The 19,589-nt window shown below is 31.5% G+C and overlaps 3 protein-coding genes across 4 annotated transcripts; 1 reads left to right on the top strand and 2 right to left on the bottom strand.

Moving 5' to 3' along the window:
* Nucleotides 1-840: 840 nt before the first annotated feature.
* On the bottom strand, nt 841-2,593 carry LOC118073062 (G kinase-anchoring protein 1-like). Its single transcript, XM_035093356.1, has 5 exons — nt 2,095-2,593; nt 1,918-1,983; nt 1,551-1,773; nt 1,191-1,448; nt 841-1,107 (listed from the first exon to the last, which is right to left on the bottom strand). The coding sequence occupies exons 1-5, from the start codon at nt 2,269-2,271 to the stop codon at nt 926-928; spliced, it is 906 nt and encodes a 301-aa protein (XP_034949247.1). The 5' UTR covers nt 2,272-2,593; the 3' UTR covers nt 841-925.
* Nucleotides 2,594-2,677: 84 nt separating this feature from the next.
* On the top strand, nt 2,678-13,542 carry LOC118073059 (titin homolog). Of its 2 annotated transcripts, none has more exons than XM_035093351.1 (5): nt 2,678-3,215; nt 3,514-3,762; nt 3,838-3,914; nt 4,585-12,026; nt 12,748-13,542. In XM_035093351.1, exons 2-5 carry the CDS (start codon nt 3,587-3,589, stop codon nt 13,096-13,098), a joined length of 8,046 nt encoding a protein of 2,681 aa, XP_034949242.1. In that variant the 5' UTR covers nt 2,678-3,215; nt 3,514-3,586; the 3' UTR covers nt 13,099-13,542. The 2 variants fall into 2 exon arrangements, with proteins under 2 accessions (XP_034949242.1, XP_034949243.1); XM_035093352.1 differs by having other exon boundaries at nt 2,678-3,261.
* Nucleotides 13,543-14,648: 1,106 nt separating this feature from the next.
* Nucleotides 14,649-19,012, bottom strand: Pi3K59F (phosphatidylinositol 3-kinase 59F). Its single transcript, XM_035093361.1, has 8 exons — nt 18,851-19,012; nt 18,332-18,526; nt 17,187-18,252; nt 16,337-16,812; nt 16,066-16,254; nt 15,819-15,994; nt 15,655-15,729; nt 14,649-15,159 (listed from the first exon to the last, which is right to left on the bottom strand). Exons 1-8 carry the CDS (start codon nt 18,919-18,921, stop codon nt 14,759-14,761), a joined length of 2,649 nt encoding a protein of 882 aa, XP_034949252.1. The 5' UTR covers nt 18,922-19,012; the 3' UTR covers nt 14,649-14,758.
* Nucleotides 19,013-19,589: the final 577 nt, after the last annotated feature.

Below are 19,589 nucleotides of genomic sequence, written 5' to 3'. Positions count from 1 at the left end.
AGACTTTTCAAAAGGATAATTAGTTAAGATAAGTTCATGGTTTATGTTTTTGTTCATTTTTCTGATTGAGCTTATAGAGTAAAGATTACCTTCTGAATGCCTTTTTTTAAAAAAAAAAAAAAAAAAAAAAATTTCTTAATTTAAATTTAATATATTTACAAATATTTGTTTCTGATTATTTCCTGATCCTTTTTTCTAATATCTTTTCTTCGCGGACGATAATTGCAATCTTTTCATATCATCCATTATTTAAGAATCTTCTCCATTCAATAGACAGTACAAATTTACTAATGATGATAATAGAAATGGGTGACATTGAATTGGATTTATGGTTTTTGAAAAAATTTAGTTTTGAATACTTATTGCAATAAAAAACATTGGAAAAGAAAATACAAAAAAATTGAAAAATATTAATGACCGCCTAGATAATTAGCTTACTGAAATATATATTTATTACAAAATATTTGCAATAATATTGAAAGATACACAAATTACATTTCATTAGGCGTCTACATTTTTTTTTTTAAATATATTTTCATACATTTTTGATTTATATGAAACCATGATAATTTAATAATCAACTATCATATCTTTAGTAATTGAATTCTTAGTTTATTTCATAAACAATACTAAGTAATCATAAAGTAATCAGCCTTTTTAAGCATTACTTATTTATGCTCATAATCTCACATGGAATAATGTAGAATGATATCTTTGTATTTTATAAACAATCAAAATAAATAAGTATTTTCAACTAAATAGAACATGTTTAAAATATTGAAGATAGATTTTGTAACAAAAAGAAAAACAGAACAAAAATATTTATGATGATTAAATGCAAGTAAAAAAAAGTATTATCTTATTTGGTTGTGATTAATTTCACTTTTATATTGTTTAATACATACTTGAAGAGTAATTTTTTCATTTAGACATTTTCACTGGCCGGTCTTTTTTTGTTTTTTGAAGTTTTCACGTCAGCACTTGATGCTCGTGTTTTTGATCGTTCTTGCTCCAATTGGATGTGTAAAGAAGCTACTTCTGATGTTAATTCATCACGAATTTCTTGAAGTTTTGCTACTTCTTGTAATACTAGTGCTTTTTCTTTCACTACAACAAGCAAACATAATATAAAAATATTCTTAAATTTATCATAAACATCGTGATTGATAATTAAATTTATTTTTACTTACTTTCACCATCAGCTAAAATTCGGCAGAGCTTTTTATTTCTTTCTTTTACATGCATTAATTCAACTTTAAGTGACTGAATGTCTTTCTTTAACTGTACTATTTCATTATCTCGCTTCTCGACCTCTACTTTTAATTGTGCCGACGTTATATCGGCATCTAGAGTATTAAATCTCGATCGTAATATATCTCTTTCTCTTGCTTTTATCAGCTCTTCTTTGGCATCTTTTTCTACTCGATCGAAAAATTGAGTATCTGCCCCTACAATATATTTTTAAAATAATTACAATATTTTAAATTGAATAATTACAATTTGTTAATTGATAAGAAAATAGTATAATATAATATCAATATCTGTTTTACCTCGAGAATTGTCTTCAGGAATTACTGTTTCTATATGAGGTAGTGGTGAAGCACCTAAATTATTAAACTCTTCTAAAGACATTGTCGATTTTTTTGATTTTCTATTCCCTTGATTCTTCTTAACTTCATTTTCTTTCACACCGTTTTGTACTTCAGACTCGTAAGTCAATTTTGAAAGTAAAATTGCTTCGTGAAGTTCTTGTTTATAAGCTTTCTCGACTGCCTAAAATTCATTGAATTAAATTCAATTAAACTGTCATTTCAAAATTTATCACAAATACTGTCATTTATATTTTTTCTAGTTTTAGTTATAATTAAAAATTACTGTATATTTGAATAAAAGCATCACGAATTGAATAGCATTTACCATTGAATCTTTTTTCTTCCATTGTTCCCATCCTTGGTTATCATCATCACTTTTCTTTTTTTTGTTCTAAAAAATGCATAATTTTAAAGTTAATAAATTCTCAACAATAAAACATGTGTTTTGTTTATTTAGAATGTATTTCACATATAAAAATAAATGAAGTAACAAATGGCGTACCTTATTAGGTTTCTTCTTTTCATCTTTTTTCGCATTTGTTGGCTGCTTAGATTTATCATTCTTGGCTTTTGTCGTCGGCTTAACATTCACTGATGGTTTTTGGCTTTTTTTCGGTTTAAAATCGTCGTCATCATCGATCGCAAGAACTGCAAAACGCGAAGGCACAGCGGTAGCCATTGCAAATAATGTTTATTTACTGTGACAAGCGTATATCAATACGATTGTTTTCAATAATAAATTTGTCTCTTTCACAAGCAACAGTTACAACGTAATTCTCTATTTCTGTTTTATTTAAACAATAAATCGTACCACAATAAACAAATAATTGTTCAAAAAATTATATATTCTTATTATCAATCACTTTTGAAGCAAAACACAACACAAATTAATAAAATTTTGCGGTTAAATCCTCGAAAGAAAAAAAAACACAATTCCTTGAAAATACCGGCATTCCTTGTAACTGTGTCATCACTAACTAAACAGAGGACGTTATTTTGATGTTCAAATTGCGTTGTTTGTGCAGTGAATCGAATAGATGGCGCTTGAGTTCGAGTAATCGCAACAATTTCGATAGGTCGATTATTGCACAGCGCCCATTGCACGTCGGGAAAAAAACATGTACGTCGCACCAGAAAAGAAAAAGCGTTGAGTTGTATCAAGGTGCCGATTGTAGGCCACCATTCGGTTGTTTTCGTCGGCGTATAATAATCGTGAGTTGGATACAATAGTTGGGGGGAGGGGGGTAATAAATAAAAAAAGATTTACGTAAATATTAATGTGTTGGGATAATTAAGTGAAGTGAAAAAAAACGTCCTTCCCTCCTGGGACGCTAGCCAATTTTACTACACGGGAGCGTCGGAACGAGAGCCGGACTAGTGGACGGTGGAATCGGAGGCTCTCATTAAAGTCTCCATATTTTTTTTTTGTTATTAAGGTATAAAATGCTCATCATTAATACCGGCAATAATCAAATCAACGAAACAACACTATTCATTATAACATACAAGTGCGACAAAGAGACGCTCATCAACATTTTCCCGCGAATTCAACGTCCATTCCAACCCTGCAGCTGGTAGTAGTTATGTCGTCGCGGCGGGAGAACAACAACCAAAGTTGATTAAGTAAATATTCGTTCATCTCTATGGTATAGTAATAGTTTCTTTTAATGTAAATATTTTTTTATATTTTATATACTATTTCTTTCATATTAAATCACTTTAACGTCATTGTTTCCATCAAAATTGATCATATTTTAGCTTTTTCTAACCCGACTTACACTCAAGTCCACGTCTAATTCTTATCTTTTAATCCATGGAAAGTTTTCTTAGTTTTTAACATTGTCCAATATTTATTTAATCAACATTATTTCTGATAAATCATTGTAACCTAATTTATAATAGATATTTTTTTTGTTTTCAGATAAACAAATAAAGTTTTTAATAAATTGTTCATTTTGATCAGTTTAAAAAACCTGTATTAATAATTAGTAAAGATGTGTGATCAAACAGAAATTACTTACGACGACGGTGAAGTCGTCTGGGTTAAATTAGGAGCTTGTTGGTGGCCTGGACAAGTGGTAGGTTTTGAAAATCTTCCTGAAGATATTCAGCTTGAATTTAAAAAGAAACCTTTAATTGCTGTTGTCCAATTCTTTCAAGAAGATAAATAGTAAGTAACAAAAATCTACATTTTTTTCTATCTTAAAAACAAAATTTAATTCTTTTTTATTTTTCATTTATTTAGCGAATATGTAAAGAATCTTCAACAGATATACAAGTACAATTGTACTCAGAAAGATGATTTTATTAAAAAAGGCTTAGGTAAGATATCCCACGTGTTATAAGATTCATATACAGCTGAACACTGACTCTGATGTTTCCTTTAAAAATAATCATTTTTTAGTCAACTTAAATTTATTTAAAAAGTTATTCTTGTCTTAAGAGTAGTGAACAACTGATATTTTAACAAATTAGTTTATAATAATGATGATAATATGTAATTATTCATTACTATGATTCTAATGAATTTTCAAGTATTATTTATTTTTACTAACATATCATTATTAGATAATTTTAATCAATGTTTACCACTCTGAAGTACAAAAATTTTTGGATATATGTAATAAACTAATATAAAAATATTGATATACATAAATATAATTTCTAGATCGAGTAATTGATACTTTTTTCGGAAAAAAGCAATAGTAGAGTAAAAGTAAAGAAGTAATCATTGCAATACTTATAATTCTACTGTTTTATTATTTTTTTAATTTTTTTTTGAAAAAATATTTTAAAACGGTTATACTATGCAAATTATGAGCAACAAAAGGATGTTGATTACATAATTAATTAATTTTTATTTTTACTGTTTAAAAAATGAAATAACAATAATACTTATAACACAGTAAGATCTTTACTTGCTTTATTGTTCAGCTTTAAAACCTCCATAAATTTGTTTTTAAGTTAACAATAATTTTTTTTTTTCAAATAGATAAATATCGAACTAAGAGTAAAGATGGTTCGAGTTATATGGATAAGTTTCCAGACGATGTGGTGATGGCGGAGAAGCTAACAGGTGGTGATGTAAAGATCCTGAAGGATAGAAAATTTAGTCCTGAAGAGAAACCAGATATTTCATCGCTATTTGGTGAGAAAAAAGTACCTAAAAAGCGACGTGATAAAGACGACAAAAATTATCGACGCTCTCTAAATTCAGAAAGTAGTCGAAAAATGATGCCTTCAAGATATTCAAAATCTCATGATCATGAAATACGAATTCGTCATCAATCTAACAGTCAACCAACAACACCAAGTACACCATCAGGTGCTTTATACTCGTGCCCACTCTGTAGTTTTACATCAACGCGAGTTAATGTAATTATTTATCATAACAAAAGTCACAGATCTGATGGATGGGATAGTCCTCGAACATTTTTACCTAAAAGTCGATCGTCATTGAATTCACTAGAGTCACCGAAGAGAAAATATGTTAGAAAGAATAAGAGCTTTTCTCATCGTAGTTCTAGTGATAGAGCAAGTGAATCAGTGAAAAGAAAACCAACTAAACCACTTGAAAAAATGACTAAAAAGAAGAAATCAGATCCTGAATTGAGAGAAAAGCTTTTAGCTGATTGGGATGATGTTTCTGATGAAGATATGAGTCAAGGTACGACATTAAATACATCTGTAGAATCGACAGCACCTGAAAGTCCTCCAAGAGTTTCTAAAAAGGACGATGATGATGTCGAAAAAGATGAAACTGCTAATAAAAGTGATGATGCTGATGTTGTTCTTTGTGAGACTGAAAAGCTTTTAGAAGAAACTGATAAGATATCCAGTCAAATTGATGATTCTCTGTCCAAGGAGAAAGTTATTGAACAAAATTCATTATTGAAAACTACTATTGATGATGATAAAAATGATCAGAGTGGTAAAAGTAAACTTTTAGGTTTGAAAAAATTTAAGAAAATCAATTCTGATGAAGAAAGAAGAAATTCTGATAATGATAAAGATGATAAATCGAAATTTTCATGCTTCGATTTTGATGAAGAAGAGCCAGAACCTGCGTTACCACCTGTAAGAAAAATAGCGCGAGTTTTTGGTGAAAAAAATACATCTTTAAAGAAGGAAATTATCAAAGAATTTACAATGAGTCAAGCATTAGCAAATGAAAAAGACGAAGAGGAAAAATTAAAGAAGAACAATGAGAAAAAAGTTGTTGAAGATGATAAACTTGTTGATGAAATAAATAAAACAGTATCAGAAGCGAGTGATTTAGTAGCTAAAATAGCATCTGAAGTGCAAGAAGCGAATTTAAGTAAAGCTAAAACTGAGGAGACTGAAACAGAGTTGGAGATAGTCGAAATATTAGAAGTGGAGAAAGAAAAAGATGAAGAAGAGACGGAAAAACAAGAAGAAAAAGTGACTAAAAATGTACCGAAAATTGATCAATTAAGTTTAGACAATCACGAAGGCGTAAAAAAAGTGGAAAAGTCTTCTAAAGAAATGAAAAAATCAAAATCAATTACTGAAAAGAAAGTAATTGTATCTAGAATCCCTGAACTAGACTCAGAAAGAGTGACTATTGAGGAAGAAGATGATAATATGCCAATTTCTCAGATCTCAGCTGGATCAGCTGGTTCTGATGGCTCTCTAAGATCAATGGGTTGGTCACAATTAAATGAAATAATTGGTGCAGCGCCAGGAGTTGGTGAAAAAGTTGAAGAAAAAATAACACAACCAACAAAAAAGCGTAGAGGAAGACCGAGAAAAGTACCATTGCTTCTAGACGTGTCTGGGAATGGAGACTCACCGAGTAAGACTGAAGAAAGTATGCCTGGGACACCTGATAGTCAAGATACTGGAAGAAAAACATCAGAATCAGATACCGAAAGATCTTTTACTGGAAGAAGACGAAAACCGAATAAGAAATATTTAGAATCGGATATTTATAGCACCAGTCCTGGTCGAAGAACACCAAAAACTGATGATAGTCAGTCTGAGACTGAAGAAAAGACACCTAAAGAACCGAAAAAAGGTAGAAGAGGTAGAAAACCTGGTTGGAAAAAAGAAAGAACTGAAAGTTTAAGAACTTCAGTTGATGAATTTGAATTTTCTGATCAAACTCTTGATAGTGCTGAAGAATCAGCTAATACTTCTGTTCAGCGAACCAAATCACCTGTCAAAAAAATTGATTCTAAACCATCTCCAGTTCATGTGACTGATTTATTAACTTCTAGTGATGTTGAAATACGCGGAATTTTGCAGACTGAAAGTTTAGATGATGATAAGCAAAGCAAAATTGAACAAGTAGTGGTAAATGATAGAAAAAATGAAGAAGAAGATAAGAAGAAAGCAGAGGTTAAAATTGAAATGTTACCACCTAAGAAATCGCAGATAAAAAAGTTTGAAGCATCACAAGCTGATTTTAGTGAAGAAAATAATAAAATCCAGGATGATGTTTGTATTGAAAAGGTGCAATTTGAATCAACGAGTATGGAAATTGATCAAAAGAAAGTTCCTGATGAAGTTCCAAGTGTTGATAAAAGTCAAGATGACAATGTTGTTACCGTAATACAAATTGATGGTACGGCAATAGCTGTCAATGCTAGTGTTGATGTAGTTCAAGAGAACATAGAAACTATTTTAGCCGATGAGATGGTAGATCAAGAGAAAAATAAGCCTAAAATATCAAAAACACCAGACGAGGTGAACTTTGTGGCTGAAAAAGCAACAGAAAAGTCTGAAGTTGACGATAAACTGGATACAAATTTCGAAAGAAATAAAGAAAAATTGTTACAAGAGTTAGAAGGAACTCCAGAAATGCCAAAGATTGAAGAGAAAGTAAAAGAAGAACAAAATGCTGTTGGTTGTGTTATAACTACTGAAACCATAGAAGTGGTTGTTAAAGACAAACCAATTGAAACTCCAACATCAAAACCAGAAGTGCTAGAACCTAGTCAGGAGTCAAAAATCGATAGAATTTCTGAATTACCATCACCAGCACCAACACCATCACTATCATCAGAAGTTTCAATGCCTGTGAAGAAGCGTGAGAAACCTCGAATCATTGAAAATGTTCAACTAAAAGAACCAATGCATATTTTAAAATCAAAATTACTAGAAAAGCAGCCTTTTAGAGCTAACAAGCATAAACTCGATGACTCTTCAAAACGAAATATTCTTCAGGGTATTCCAAAGGCAAAGATAATGAAGATAGATAGTGATCTTAGTAGTCCAAGTCCACCACAGATGATAATGACTCCGAAATTGCAGGTTATAAAAACTGAAGAGCTTGGAAATGAAAAAATAGTGACAGCAATTGGAGTTGAAGAAGGTGAAAAGGTGATTCAACAAACATCGCAGAGTTTAGCAGATATGGAGTTGGATATTGATTCAATCCCATTTGTTTTAAGTGAAGATTTAAATCCAGAAACTGTTGAACAAATGCCAGTGGTGATTTCACCAATGATTCCTGCTTCTACAGCCATTCCTACACCAATAGCCATCAGTTCAGCGTCTCAAACTAGTAGCAATCAGATAATAACAACTCTACCAACATCAGAACCTGAAACAATTACGATAGATTCTAGTCCAAAGAAGAAATCACCAGCAATATTAAAAAGTAAAGTAAAAGCAAAGCCAACAATAACATCAATTCGAACATTGCATCCACCATTAACTGGTGGTGTTAAAGGTTTAAAGTTTCAAAATCAAGCTGGAAAAGTACCAATGAAAGGTTCTCCTGGTAAATTTGTTATTGTTCAGACATCAGGAAATCAGCAAATGAGATATAAAGTCCAAGGTGCTCAGAAACTACCTCTTCCTGCTGGAAAAACAACAGCAAATGCTCAGATTGTTTCACAAGGAGGTAAAGTTGTTATATTAACATCACCACAGTCTGGACAAACTAAAATGGTACCGCTAGCTAACCTTTCTAAAGGTAAAGTTCAGAAAATAGTAACTAAACCAGGTACAACTTTTTCACCAGTATCAAAAGCACCTGGAATAGCACCAAAAACTGATGAAAGTTCACCAACAACATCAAAAATCACTCCAGGAACAAAGTTACTCAGTCCTAAAGGAGTTTTATCGCCAGTTAGTGCTGGTGGAAAAACAGTAATTGGTAATATTCCATCTGGAATCATTAAAGGTGGTGTTTATACATCTCTATCAACTGCTGGAAAAACAATTATTGGTTCTAAGACCCTAGTAACAAATAAAGGAACCCTTTTGTCATCACTTTCAGGTCAAGGTTATACTAAAACTATTGTTCCGTCACTTTCACCTGCTAATATTACTAGCAAGACAATTATTACGTCTGCAGGGTTGGTGCCAGGTAAAGGTACAGTTCTAACACCAATAACTGGTCAACAAGTGAAGGCAATAGCTGCTAAGAATCCTGTAAAAACGACAAAAATTCAATACCAAGCGATACAGCAGAAAGTACCACTTCCGATGGTTCAGAAGATTCAAAAGTCACAAATTTCAACAGGATCTCCTGTAAAAAATGTTAAATCATCAACACAGACTATTGTTTTTCAGAATGCACTTCAAACGACACCTTTGAAAGCACCACCAGGTAAGAAAATTGTACGGCAACATACTTTAGTAGCATCACCAACAAAAGTAGCTCCAGGACTTCAACAGAGTCCTAGTGGTGTTTCACTTCAGATGCTAGGAAAATCAAAAAGTGCTCCACCCTCCGTGCAAAAGGTACAGACTCCTCGTGGAAGAAGTGCTAAAGCTAAGAATATTGTAGTTCAAACGATCCAAGACACACCACCGAATCCATTGAAGGCTTCTCAGTTAATTATCAATCAACAAAAAACTGTTCTTCATCAACAAAAGCAGATTTCATCAGCAGAAACGATAACGAAAATTACCAAAGGTCAAACTTTAGTTAAAGATATTCAACAAAAGATTTTAGTGGTGCCTAGTGATACTAAAGACTCTAACTTGGATGGTTCATCAACATCAACGATAGAATCTGATGTCCAGATGTTAGAGAAAACTCTAGATAATTCAAGTGATCAAATCCCACCAACGGAAGGAACATCAACGTCTGAAGTAGTAAATGAAGAACAGAAAGTTGAAGAAAGTAAACCACCAACTCAAATAATGGCTTTACCAACAGAGTCTAGTGATGGAACACAGACTTACGTGTTGGTGACTGTTGATGAAAATGGTCATATTCAACCACTAGACAATAATGCATTACTTTCACTAGAAGGAACTACTCAGAATCCTGATGGAACTCGAACTCTTTACATAGATCCGAGCTCTTTAGGAGAATCAGCTGGTCTAGAGAATATAGTGCTTCAGTTTGACAATGGATCTCTTTCTAATCTTCAAGCGAATCCTAGTGAACCAAGTCAACCAATCACAAGTGATAGTTTTCCCAGTTCTGATATCATCCAGACTTCAAATCAAGACATCTTAGCTGCTGCTTTGGCAAACACTGATTTCCAGCAGGAAATTGGATTACCAGAAAACCCAACTACGAGTGTAATGACCACAGGGTTAACTCAGACTAGTCTGATAAACCAGACGATTCTTCAGTCCACAATAATTCCAACCTCTGAGCCAATTTCATCACCGTCTGTGTTGGAAACGTCTTTAACCCTTAATCAACCTATCATGACGCCACTAGAGGTTCCTAGTAATTTACCAATCCAAGCAGAAACACCATCGACCATAACTAATCCACCTACAAGTTTAGAACTGCCTATTACCATTACCAATCCTAACATATCCTACATCGCGACTGAAAGAGACATTCGAATTCCAGAAAATTCAATGCCAGAGCTTGGAGACATCATGGAAACACCTAGCCGAGTGGAAATAACATCAGAACTACCAATAAATACTACTCAATACCTAGTGATATCTAATCTTGAGGAAAATCAAATTCAAGAAGAAACAACGCCATCAACATCTTACGCTGTTTCTATCCCCGAATGTATTTCTTCAGATTCATCACAACCACAAACCAACCCCTCAATGCCAATCATTGATGATAATTACTCTGAAGAGACCACCGAGCAGATCTTCAATCAGGAGACACTTGAGTCCAAGCCAAGTGATGAGAGTTTAATACAAGATTCAACTGATAAAGAAGAACTCAAAGAAAGTTTAGTTGACGATCTTGATAAGGAAAGTGTTCGTGGTATGCCAATGGTGGAAATTGAAGAGAAAAATGAAGACAACACTGATAATCAAGTAAAAGAAAGTATGGAGATTGATAAGTTAACTGACACTCAAGCCTGTGAATCAACAGAAACATTGTCAAAAGTTCAGTCATCAGTTTTTGAGAGCTGTGAGACGCAAACGCAGGAGATTGCAGCGTTAGAAGATGTTGAAAAAATTCAAGAAGTTGAAGAATCATCAATGAAATCTGATGAATTAAAGTCTAGTACTGAAGAAGATGTTGGCATACCAACACCAGTAGTAGTTCCAATAGAAGTTGATGAACCTGGTGTTGTATCTGATGAATTAGAAGCAGCAGAATCATCATCTCCAAGTGAAATAACACAAGAGATTGTTTCGGAAATGAGTCAAGAAGTTCCATCTCAATCTTACGGTCAATTTGAAGCTTCAGTCAGCGGAGATTCAACAGAAATACCATCGCAATCAGCTTCAAAAGGTGAAAGTTCTAGAGAACCATCACAATCGATAGAGTTTCAATTGGAAGCAATGGACCAGACTGAATCTAGTGAGCCACCAACGCAATCATTTAATGATTCTCAAGCTAACGAAGCCACGCAGTCTGAGAATACAGACACTCCAACGCAATCATCAATAGAAAGAGTCCAAGATGATAATGTCGATGATCCAAATTTCCCAACCCAGAGTTATGAAGTGGAAAAAGTAGAGAATGTACTGGAGACGATGGAAACTGATCCGGAAATTAGTCAGGAAGGTAATATTCCTTCACAGTCCAATGATGTTGGTGTTGATGGAATTGGAACGTCATCATTTTCATCAAATAATTCAGGATTAAATGAAGATGAGACTGCCAGTTCGTCTTACGTACCAGAAACTCCACCGGACAATCAAGAACGGGATCAGGACCAAGAGAGTGCCATCAGCACATCCTCATATGAAATTCCTACATGCGAAGAAATTAATATTGCTTCTTCTAGTATTCCTGACACGTCTGTTAGAGTGGAGCACGTCAGTATTCATGATAACGGCGTACCAGAAATTCCTACATCGTCTTATAGCTTGAATCCTGATAGTAGTTCTACTCATGTCGATGCTGTACCCACTTCTAGCTATGATGATCAAGTGATTGTTGAACAAAATGTGTCCACGTCTTATGAGGTACCGATATCTATGCCTGGACTGGAGGAAAACTCGGCGCAGAATTTTGTCAGTGAGAGCAGCGATCAAAGAGATGAGCCTACGAGCTATTATGCAAGACATACTGAGGTAAATTATTTTGTTGGTATTTTGAGGGTAGTTAACCTGATTTAGGTTGAATTAGAAACTGATTTAAGTTGGATAAAGGAAGCTGGTATATGTTATGATAAATATATGATGGAGATGGAGAATTATTTCAATTATATTTAACTTCTATTTGTAATAAAAAAAAGAGAAGTAGAAATATTTTTCGTGTTTGATTATTGCTCATTTGCTTTTTTTAATTGAAAAATTTAATTGCACAGGTCTGTCTGAACTCACTGATAATTATTATCATATAAAAATATACATCTATTGCACTCATGAGTATAACAAGCCCATAATTCTTGGAAATATCAGTGCTCTTTAGTGATCTGAGTGCAGCCCGGAAAGTCCACACGATTAACTTCTAATAATTATTATTATTTTCATAATTATTGTAATGATATCATTCATTGTACTCGAGATAATTGAGACAAAAAATAATTCCGAACAAATATATGCACATATACACACACAGACGTCCGCTTAAAAACTGTTGTATTCAACTCCATGGACATTGAAACGTGAAGATATGTCAAAATTCGGGATTTGCAAAACTTCTCACTGGGAAGCTAAAATTTAACTTTAAGATTTAGTATTATTATTATTTGAAATCATAAAATCAATTCTTTATCAGGAAAACTCTCTTAATAATGCTATTTTCAATATAAAAAATCTTTAACTATTTATTTTTTCTACTTTAATCTAGGACGTAACATCAGAAGCAAGTCAAAGCTATTTCATCCCAGAAGGTCCAAGTCCAAGTTACACCACCCAAACAGCATCTCCAAGCTACTACGAGCCACCACGTGAAAGTGAAGCAAGTCAAAGTTTTTATTCTCACGAAGTAGAAAGATCTGAACAATCACGCAATGTTGAGGCATCACAAAGTTTTTATCAAGAGGCAACGACAGATGGATTGAGACTACGACAACAAGGTGAAGCGACACCAACATATACTGAAAGATATCCAGTTGATTACACTCTTGAAAATTCACCAATGGAAAGGCACGATTTGGTCGAAAGTTCAGTGCCAGCAACACGTCCTACCGAAAGGTAATATAACGCGGAAAAATGATGGTATTTTCCTTAAATAATTATTAACTATCAATACTATCGACATTAAAAGTGTAAATAACCAGGGTTTAACGTGACAAAAATAACAGCACAGAGCATAAAAACGAGAAATAAAATTTAAAAATCATCAAAAACTCTAAATTCACCATCTTCAGATTTTTAGCATTAAGTCATAGATTCATATAATTTATATCTTTATTAATAAAAAAAAAACAAAATATATAAATAAATATTATAAATAAAGAAATTAAAAAAAAAAATTCAAGTTATTTTGATTTGAACGCAAATGTTAATTGTACGAAAGATATGTTTTTTAAGGTCGAATTGATTAATTTTCATTGTAAAATTTTTAATAAAATAGAATAATAAAAAGTAAGCAGACGAGTGATGGAGTCAAGTTGATAGAATAAAACTATGTAGAAAAAAAGAAGGTCGCACAATATTTTTCGATGGCTCTGTGACAGCAAAAGTGAATATTAAAATTTAAATTTAAAACAAAAAATGAACAATTTTTCTTTGTATCTTATCGTTATATATATATATATATACGTATATATATATATATATATATTATATGTTTAGCAAGAAGTTCTTGTATTTGTTTATTATTAAAAAAAAAGAACCACTATGCAATAAATATATGATTAATATTTCATTAAATTTTTCAACAAATTAATTACTATTATTAATTAAAGTATAATTGATTGTAAAAAAAAACGATAAAAAAAATATCCTGAACTTTTGGCTATTAATTATTTCATTTCGGTTCTTCTTCTTTTTTTCACTTAAATTTTAATATTTTCACGTTTAAATTAGATTATTTTTTCATTTTAAGTTAGTAACATAGTCGAAAAAAATTTATATACTAAATATTATTAAAAAAAAAATACTATGTTCATTTTTTTTTTGTTTCTCTCTGTGAATTATTTTTGAATGATTTTATTTGTTAATCATACATGTTTATCGTTTTTATTAAGGTGTAAGGATAAGTAAAAAGAGAAAATTTATCATATTTTGAAAGAAAATTCTCATCAACAAAATCATTAATTAAAAATGAAAAAAAGGCATTTATAGTTTTTAAAATAATTTTTAGAATTTCAGTTATGACAAACGAAATTTTATTTTAAACATTAATTGCAATCATTGATAAATTATTGTAACGGAGGGAGGTGAGAAAATAATTTAAACAAATGAATGAATTCTCTTTCTTAACATGATTCATTTTGTTGTAATACTGTGGTCATAACATAAAAAAAATAATAATGATATTCTTTATATATAAATATAGTCTCATGTAGCTATTGAACTAAATAAAAACATGTTTTTATTTTTTTGTTGCCTTTTAATCGATATTATTATTATTATTATTATTATTATTATTATTATCATTATCATCATCATGATTATTTGTGGCTCAAAATTGTGCAAATAAATTATTATTATTATGTAAAAAGACAAAGAAAACATAAAAGAATAACTAAAACACTTTCTAAGAAATAATGTAAAATATTATTTGAATTTATTAATAAACAATTTATTACTTAAATAAGAAAAAAATGTCCACAATATGTAATTGATTTGATAATTTAATTAATCCAGTCTTAAAATTTAACAAAAATATATATAAATATATTTTTATAAATTTATTTTCGCCAATACTGAGCGAATTTATGAAGTTGTTCAACTAAGGCAGCCATGACAGCAGTTACTGAAAGATCAAGAAGATTCTGAACATAATGGACAGCTTCTTCATCACTTAAATCTAATCTCAATTTGTCCTGGACTTTTTTGACAGCTTTATCAGGTTCTAGAGCAATGTCAGGAACACTGGCATCCACCATTAGAGAAAATAAATTTAATATGAGATTGGCATGACGTCGGAGATGTAAAAAAGCTGTGTAACAGTGTTTTCTGAATTCATGATAGTGTTCAGAGCCAACGTTGCCCATGGCTTCGACCATTTCTTTGCTAAGTTTCATTGGAGGTGGCAATGGTTTTGGATCCCTACCTAGGATATAACCGAAATCTATGTGAAAAAGTTTTCCTAAAAAATAAAAAAATCCGTGATTTTGACATTCTTTAGTCCTGGACAAGCTTCGACTTTTTTCAAAAATCATAGCTATCTAAAGAGTAAGTGGAGTAGTAAGAACAGGCACTCATCATCAATAGCAAATCCATCAATCGTAAATATTCATTATTAGCCTTCTTTAATTAAAGGTAGCTTTTCATTAGGCAAAAATAGTCTTTCTAAAGTCGCTCATGATGACGATGAGCTAAGAAATTGACTTGCTATTAATGAGCGTCTACTGCTATTTAGTAGATATCACGCCTCAATATTCGAGAGTAAAATATCAGCGTCAAAATATTCGCAAATAATTGATCCTTGTATATAAATGTCCAAGGTAAAAAATCTCTCAAATTTTTTTCATCAACCTGCATTTTTCGAGTCGTTTGGAATTCGTATAATTTATTTTTTCTAAGTTAATAGATGGGTATTTTTATCTAGAATATAAAGTTTTAAAAACAATAATATTTTTACCTGAAGTTGTGAGCAATAAATTATCTAGATGTCGATCTCCAACACCAAGTACGTATGTTATAATACAATAACCAGCTAAAAGTATAATTAATAGAAATAATGAATTAAATAATTTTTTTTTTCAACTTTAATTAAAGTAAATCATGATATAAAAGACCCATTACCACAGCTTCGAACATAAGTGTCCATAACTTCTGGTGCAACACCATAAGGAGCAGTTTCTGATGGATGATATTTCCTAAAAAAATTCAAAATTGATCCTTCACTTGTTAAAACATCAGCCACTGTTGTTGATTCAATAAACTGAAGAAATCCATGCCTAGTACTGGTAGCCAACACTCTGAAAAAAAAATCAGAAAAAAATAAGCTGAAATGCTAAATTTATCTTCAAAAGATTTTATGTATACTTACCTATAAGGAGTCAACTTTAAATCTAAATTCTCACGTCTTAAAAGCTTATCCATCAACGCAATTGTCTGTAGAATCAATTGATCTTGTCTTAAATCATCACCATATTTAAATATTGCAATATATTCAGTGTTTTCCGTGGTCAAAAAGGTCAATTTTGATGGCATCAGAGCTGATTTAAAGAGACTAGCTCTAAAAAAGAATAGTTTTATTATTAGCAATGATGCTTCTAGATCTTTTTTTGTCTTAAAAAAAATGTAAAGAAATAACTTACTTTTCTGGAATAATTCCTTTAATACAAATTTCTGGGTCCAATGGAAAAGGAATAGGCTCGAAGTTAGAGAAGTTGATTTTAAATGTTGGTTCAGGATCAGATAGCAAACCTTTTAAACGATCAGTTTTTTTCTTTCGATTGCCACTTTCTCGAGCAACAGTTTTCACTAGAGCCACTAATTGATCGATAAATAATTTCTGGCGACTCAAAAAAGCTCGACGTTTTTGCCAAACAGCATTGCCTTGTGATAAAGCAACGGAGAACATTTTCATCACTGTTACATACATCTCTCTAAACCTCGTGTCTTGTTTAACAGTCACTGCTGGATCTGGCTGATCCTCACATTCAATAGATAAATACCAATAAAGATAATTAGCTAGTGTTGAATTTTGGCAAGCTCGAGTTATCAAGAATGATGCAAGATCCATTGGAGATTCTTGGCTAGATGATGAATGGCAAGCTTCAGACTCGCTTGACTGAAAAATAGAGACACAATTTAAGAGTTTTTATATTGTTGTTTCAACTTTAATAAATTATTGATAAACAAAAAATAAGAAAAAACAACATTTATTTAACGACTTATTGTCAGCAGCGTTGGATGAATTAATAAGCATCATTTTGCGATTGAGAGTTATGACGGTTAAACGTGAATTAAGTCTGTTGGTTAATTCTTAATTAACCTATCGAAATCAAAGCCGAATTTACAGCAAATATAATTAAATTAATTTAAATCTTTACTAAAAAATTTACACTATTTTTAATACTTGTCAATTGCATTTCTTTAAACAATACCTTTCTTCGATTCTATGAAAAAATTTTTTGATATCTTTTAATGTTAAATCCAACTTACAGTAGACATCGGAGTGGAAGAAGAATCATTCTTATCTCTCTCAAGTCGATCTGATTTTTCATGATCTTTTAATATTTTAACATTAGCTGCCTTGATACTTTCAAAATTTTCGTACTTTAGAGCTTGCACTAATTGAAGTAAATAAAGCATTAAATCATCATCATGAGCTTGACTTAATCGTCTAATAGCATATCTTCTCACAGCAGGATGAGTGAAAGCTGGTCCTAAAAGCTCCAAAGCATCTTCTGGATCAGGTGGTGCCCAGATAGCTAGCATTTCTAATGCTTGTCTTTCCTCACCAGCTACTTTCCAATTAACACACTTGACAAATTTAGTCAACGCTTTTTTCTGTGTCGACAAATAATATCGGAATTTCCAGATTAAATCTTGCTCCTCTGTTGATAATGCAGTTGTTGGTGGATATCCCATAATAATATTAAGAGCATCCCTGACACTTGAAGTTGGTTTGACTTCCCTAGTATTCCCACCACTACGTAAACTACGTGCTAATTTATGATGCTTAGCTTCAACTAAATTCTCCTGGAGTATTTCATAGTCCGGAATCGTAACAACATCTGGTTGTGATCGATGTTGAACTACTTCATCACCATCTTTTTCATAATAAACAATAGAGTAAGGTATACCGTCCATTGTGACTTCTGGAAATTCAATGGTTAAATAAAGATACTCAGAAGCACGTTTTTCACGTTCATTAATCAGTTCTATTTCACGAAATGTTAATCTATCTAACCAATCAACCCTTGACATTTGACCATTTCTTCTTTTTTTAGCCAACTTGGCTAACCTTTGCATCTGTTCTTTGCCGTAATCACGAGCTTTACCAGGTGTTGTTGAAGAATTAGAACCATCAGCTTCTACTCCAGGCCACACTCTGAGATCCATCATTCTCTGTCTAAAGACACCATGTTTACCAAAAAGAGATATTGTCGTACCTCCTATTGGAATTTGACGACCTGGTCCTGCACAATCGTAAATTGTGACGCATAATTGAGCATCTCTAGGCAGATCTGAATAAGATATTGGAAGTGTTACCCACTGATTCCAACTATACATACAAAAATGAACTTAATTAGAAATAATAATCGTACAAATGTAAATAAAAGCATCATTAAGTCAAGACTTACTTCCACCGAGTAGGAAAATGTTTGTAGGCCGTATGAACCGGTAATGCTAGTGGTCTACCACCACCCCAGATTTGTAAGGAAGCTGCTAAATCACCTTTTCCACTTCCAGACTCATATACACCAGAATACTTGATCATAGGATCTAACAACAATTTATCATACTCAGGTCTTTGTCTCTTGCCTTCTAAAGTTCCTCTAAAAAAACAATGTTAAGTAATATCTAATCCACTATTGAATTACATCTTTACGTCATTACATCATAAATAGAACAATCTTTTGCTCTTAATTCTTAGTTTTATAATCCTTAAGATTAATCCAATGATTAAAATTATCTAAATGACTGGATTATTTCAAGTTAGAATAAATAATCATGTACTATTTATCACTTATTCAGCAGTTGTTTTTAACAGGACAATAATTGGAAATTATTTTTTAATACAAGGTTTATAATGTTATTGTTGAATTAACTTGTTGTATAAAAAACCGAATAATTTAATTTTCTTTTAACCAATCACTTACATTTTAATTTGTATTCTTGTTTCTAAAGACGAACTGTACACGTAAAAAAATTTATCACTAATATTTTCCATTATTGATATAATTGCTTTTTTGAATAAATACAATTGAGTATTTATTTATCCTCTTGGCTTTATCGTATTTTATTTCTACTCTCTTTCTTTTTTTAAGGCTGGGCTGAAGCAGAGAAGAGAGACCAGTATAGAAGTTCAGTCCTTATGGGGGGAGCGTGACATCTGTCCCCAATAAGATGTCAGTCAAAGGCATTTTTACAATCTTTTAAATTTAAATCTTTAAATGTATAATCTTACTGATTGTTAATCAACTTCTATGATGCCCAGATTTTTTATCTAATGATCATTTTAAAAATAAGCTTTATTCTTTTAATCTTTTAAAATTGGTTTTTTTTATTTTCAATCATTTAATATTCAATCAAATTATAAAAATTTTTCTTTTTTTAATGTTTATCATTTCGTTGAACAGTCAACTTAAGAAATTAGGACTGGTAAGTTATCTTGCGTCGGTATAGTAGAAAAAAAATTCAACTAGTGTCACTGTTTTCTAATAGATGACAGTAATTACACTGTTTTCAATCAAAAATTAGAAATGCTTATATGATTTTGAATTTTGAATTGTTTAATAGCAACTTTACTTACCAAAAATAAATATTAGATTGATCTTCTTGAAATGGAGCATAATTTTCTTCAAAACCAATTACTTATATCGATATTTTTCATCGTTA

This window comes from Chelonus insularis, unplaced genomic scaffold (assembly GCF_013357705.1).
Source record: "Chelonus insularis isolate UGA/USDA-ARS -01 unplaced genomic scaffold, ASM1335770v1 contig_95_pilon, whole genome shotgun sequence".
NCBI lineage: Eukaryota > Metazoa > Arthropoda > Insecta > Hymenoptera > Braconidae > Chelonus > Chelonus insularis.
Note: the sequence above shows the minus strand (reverse complement) of the source record. Positions and strands in the feature narration are given on the sequence as shown.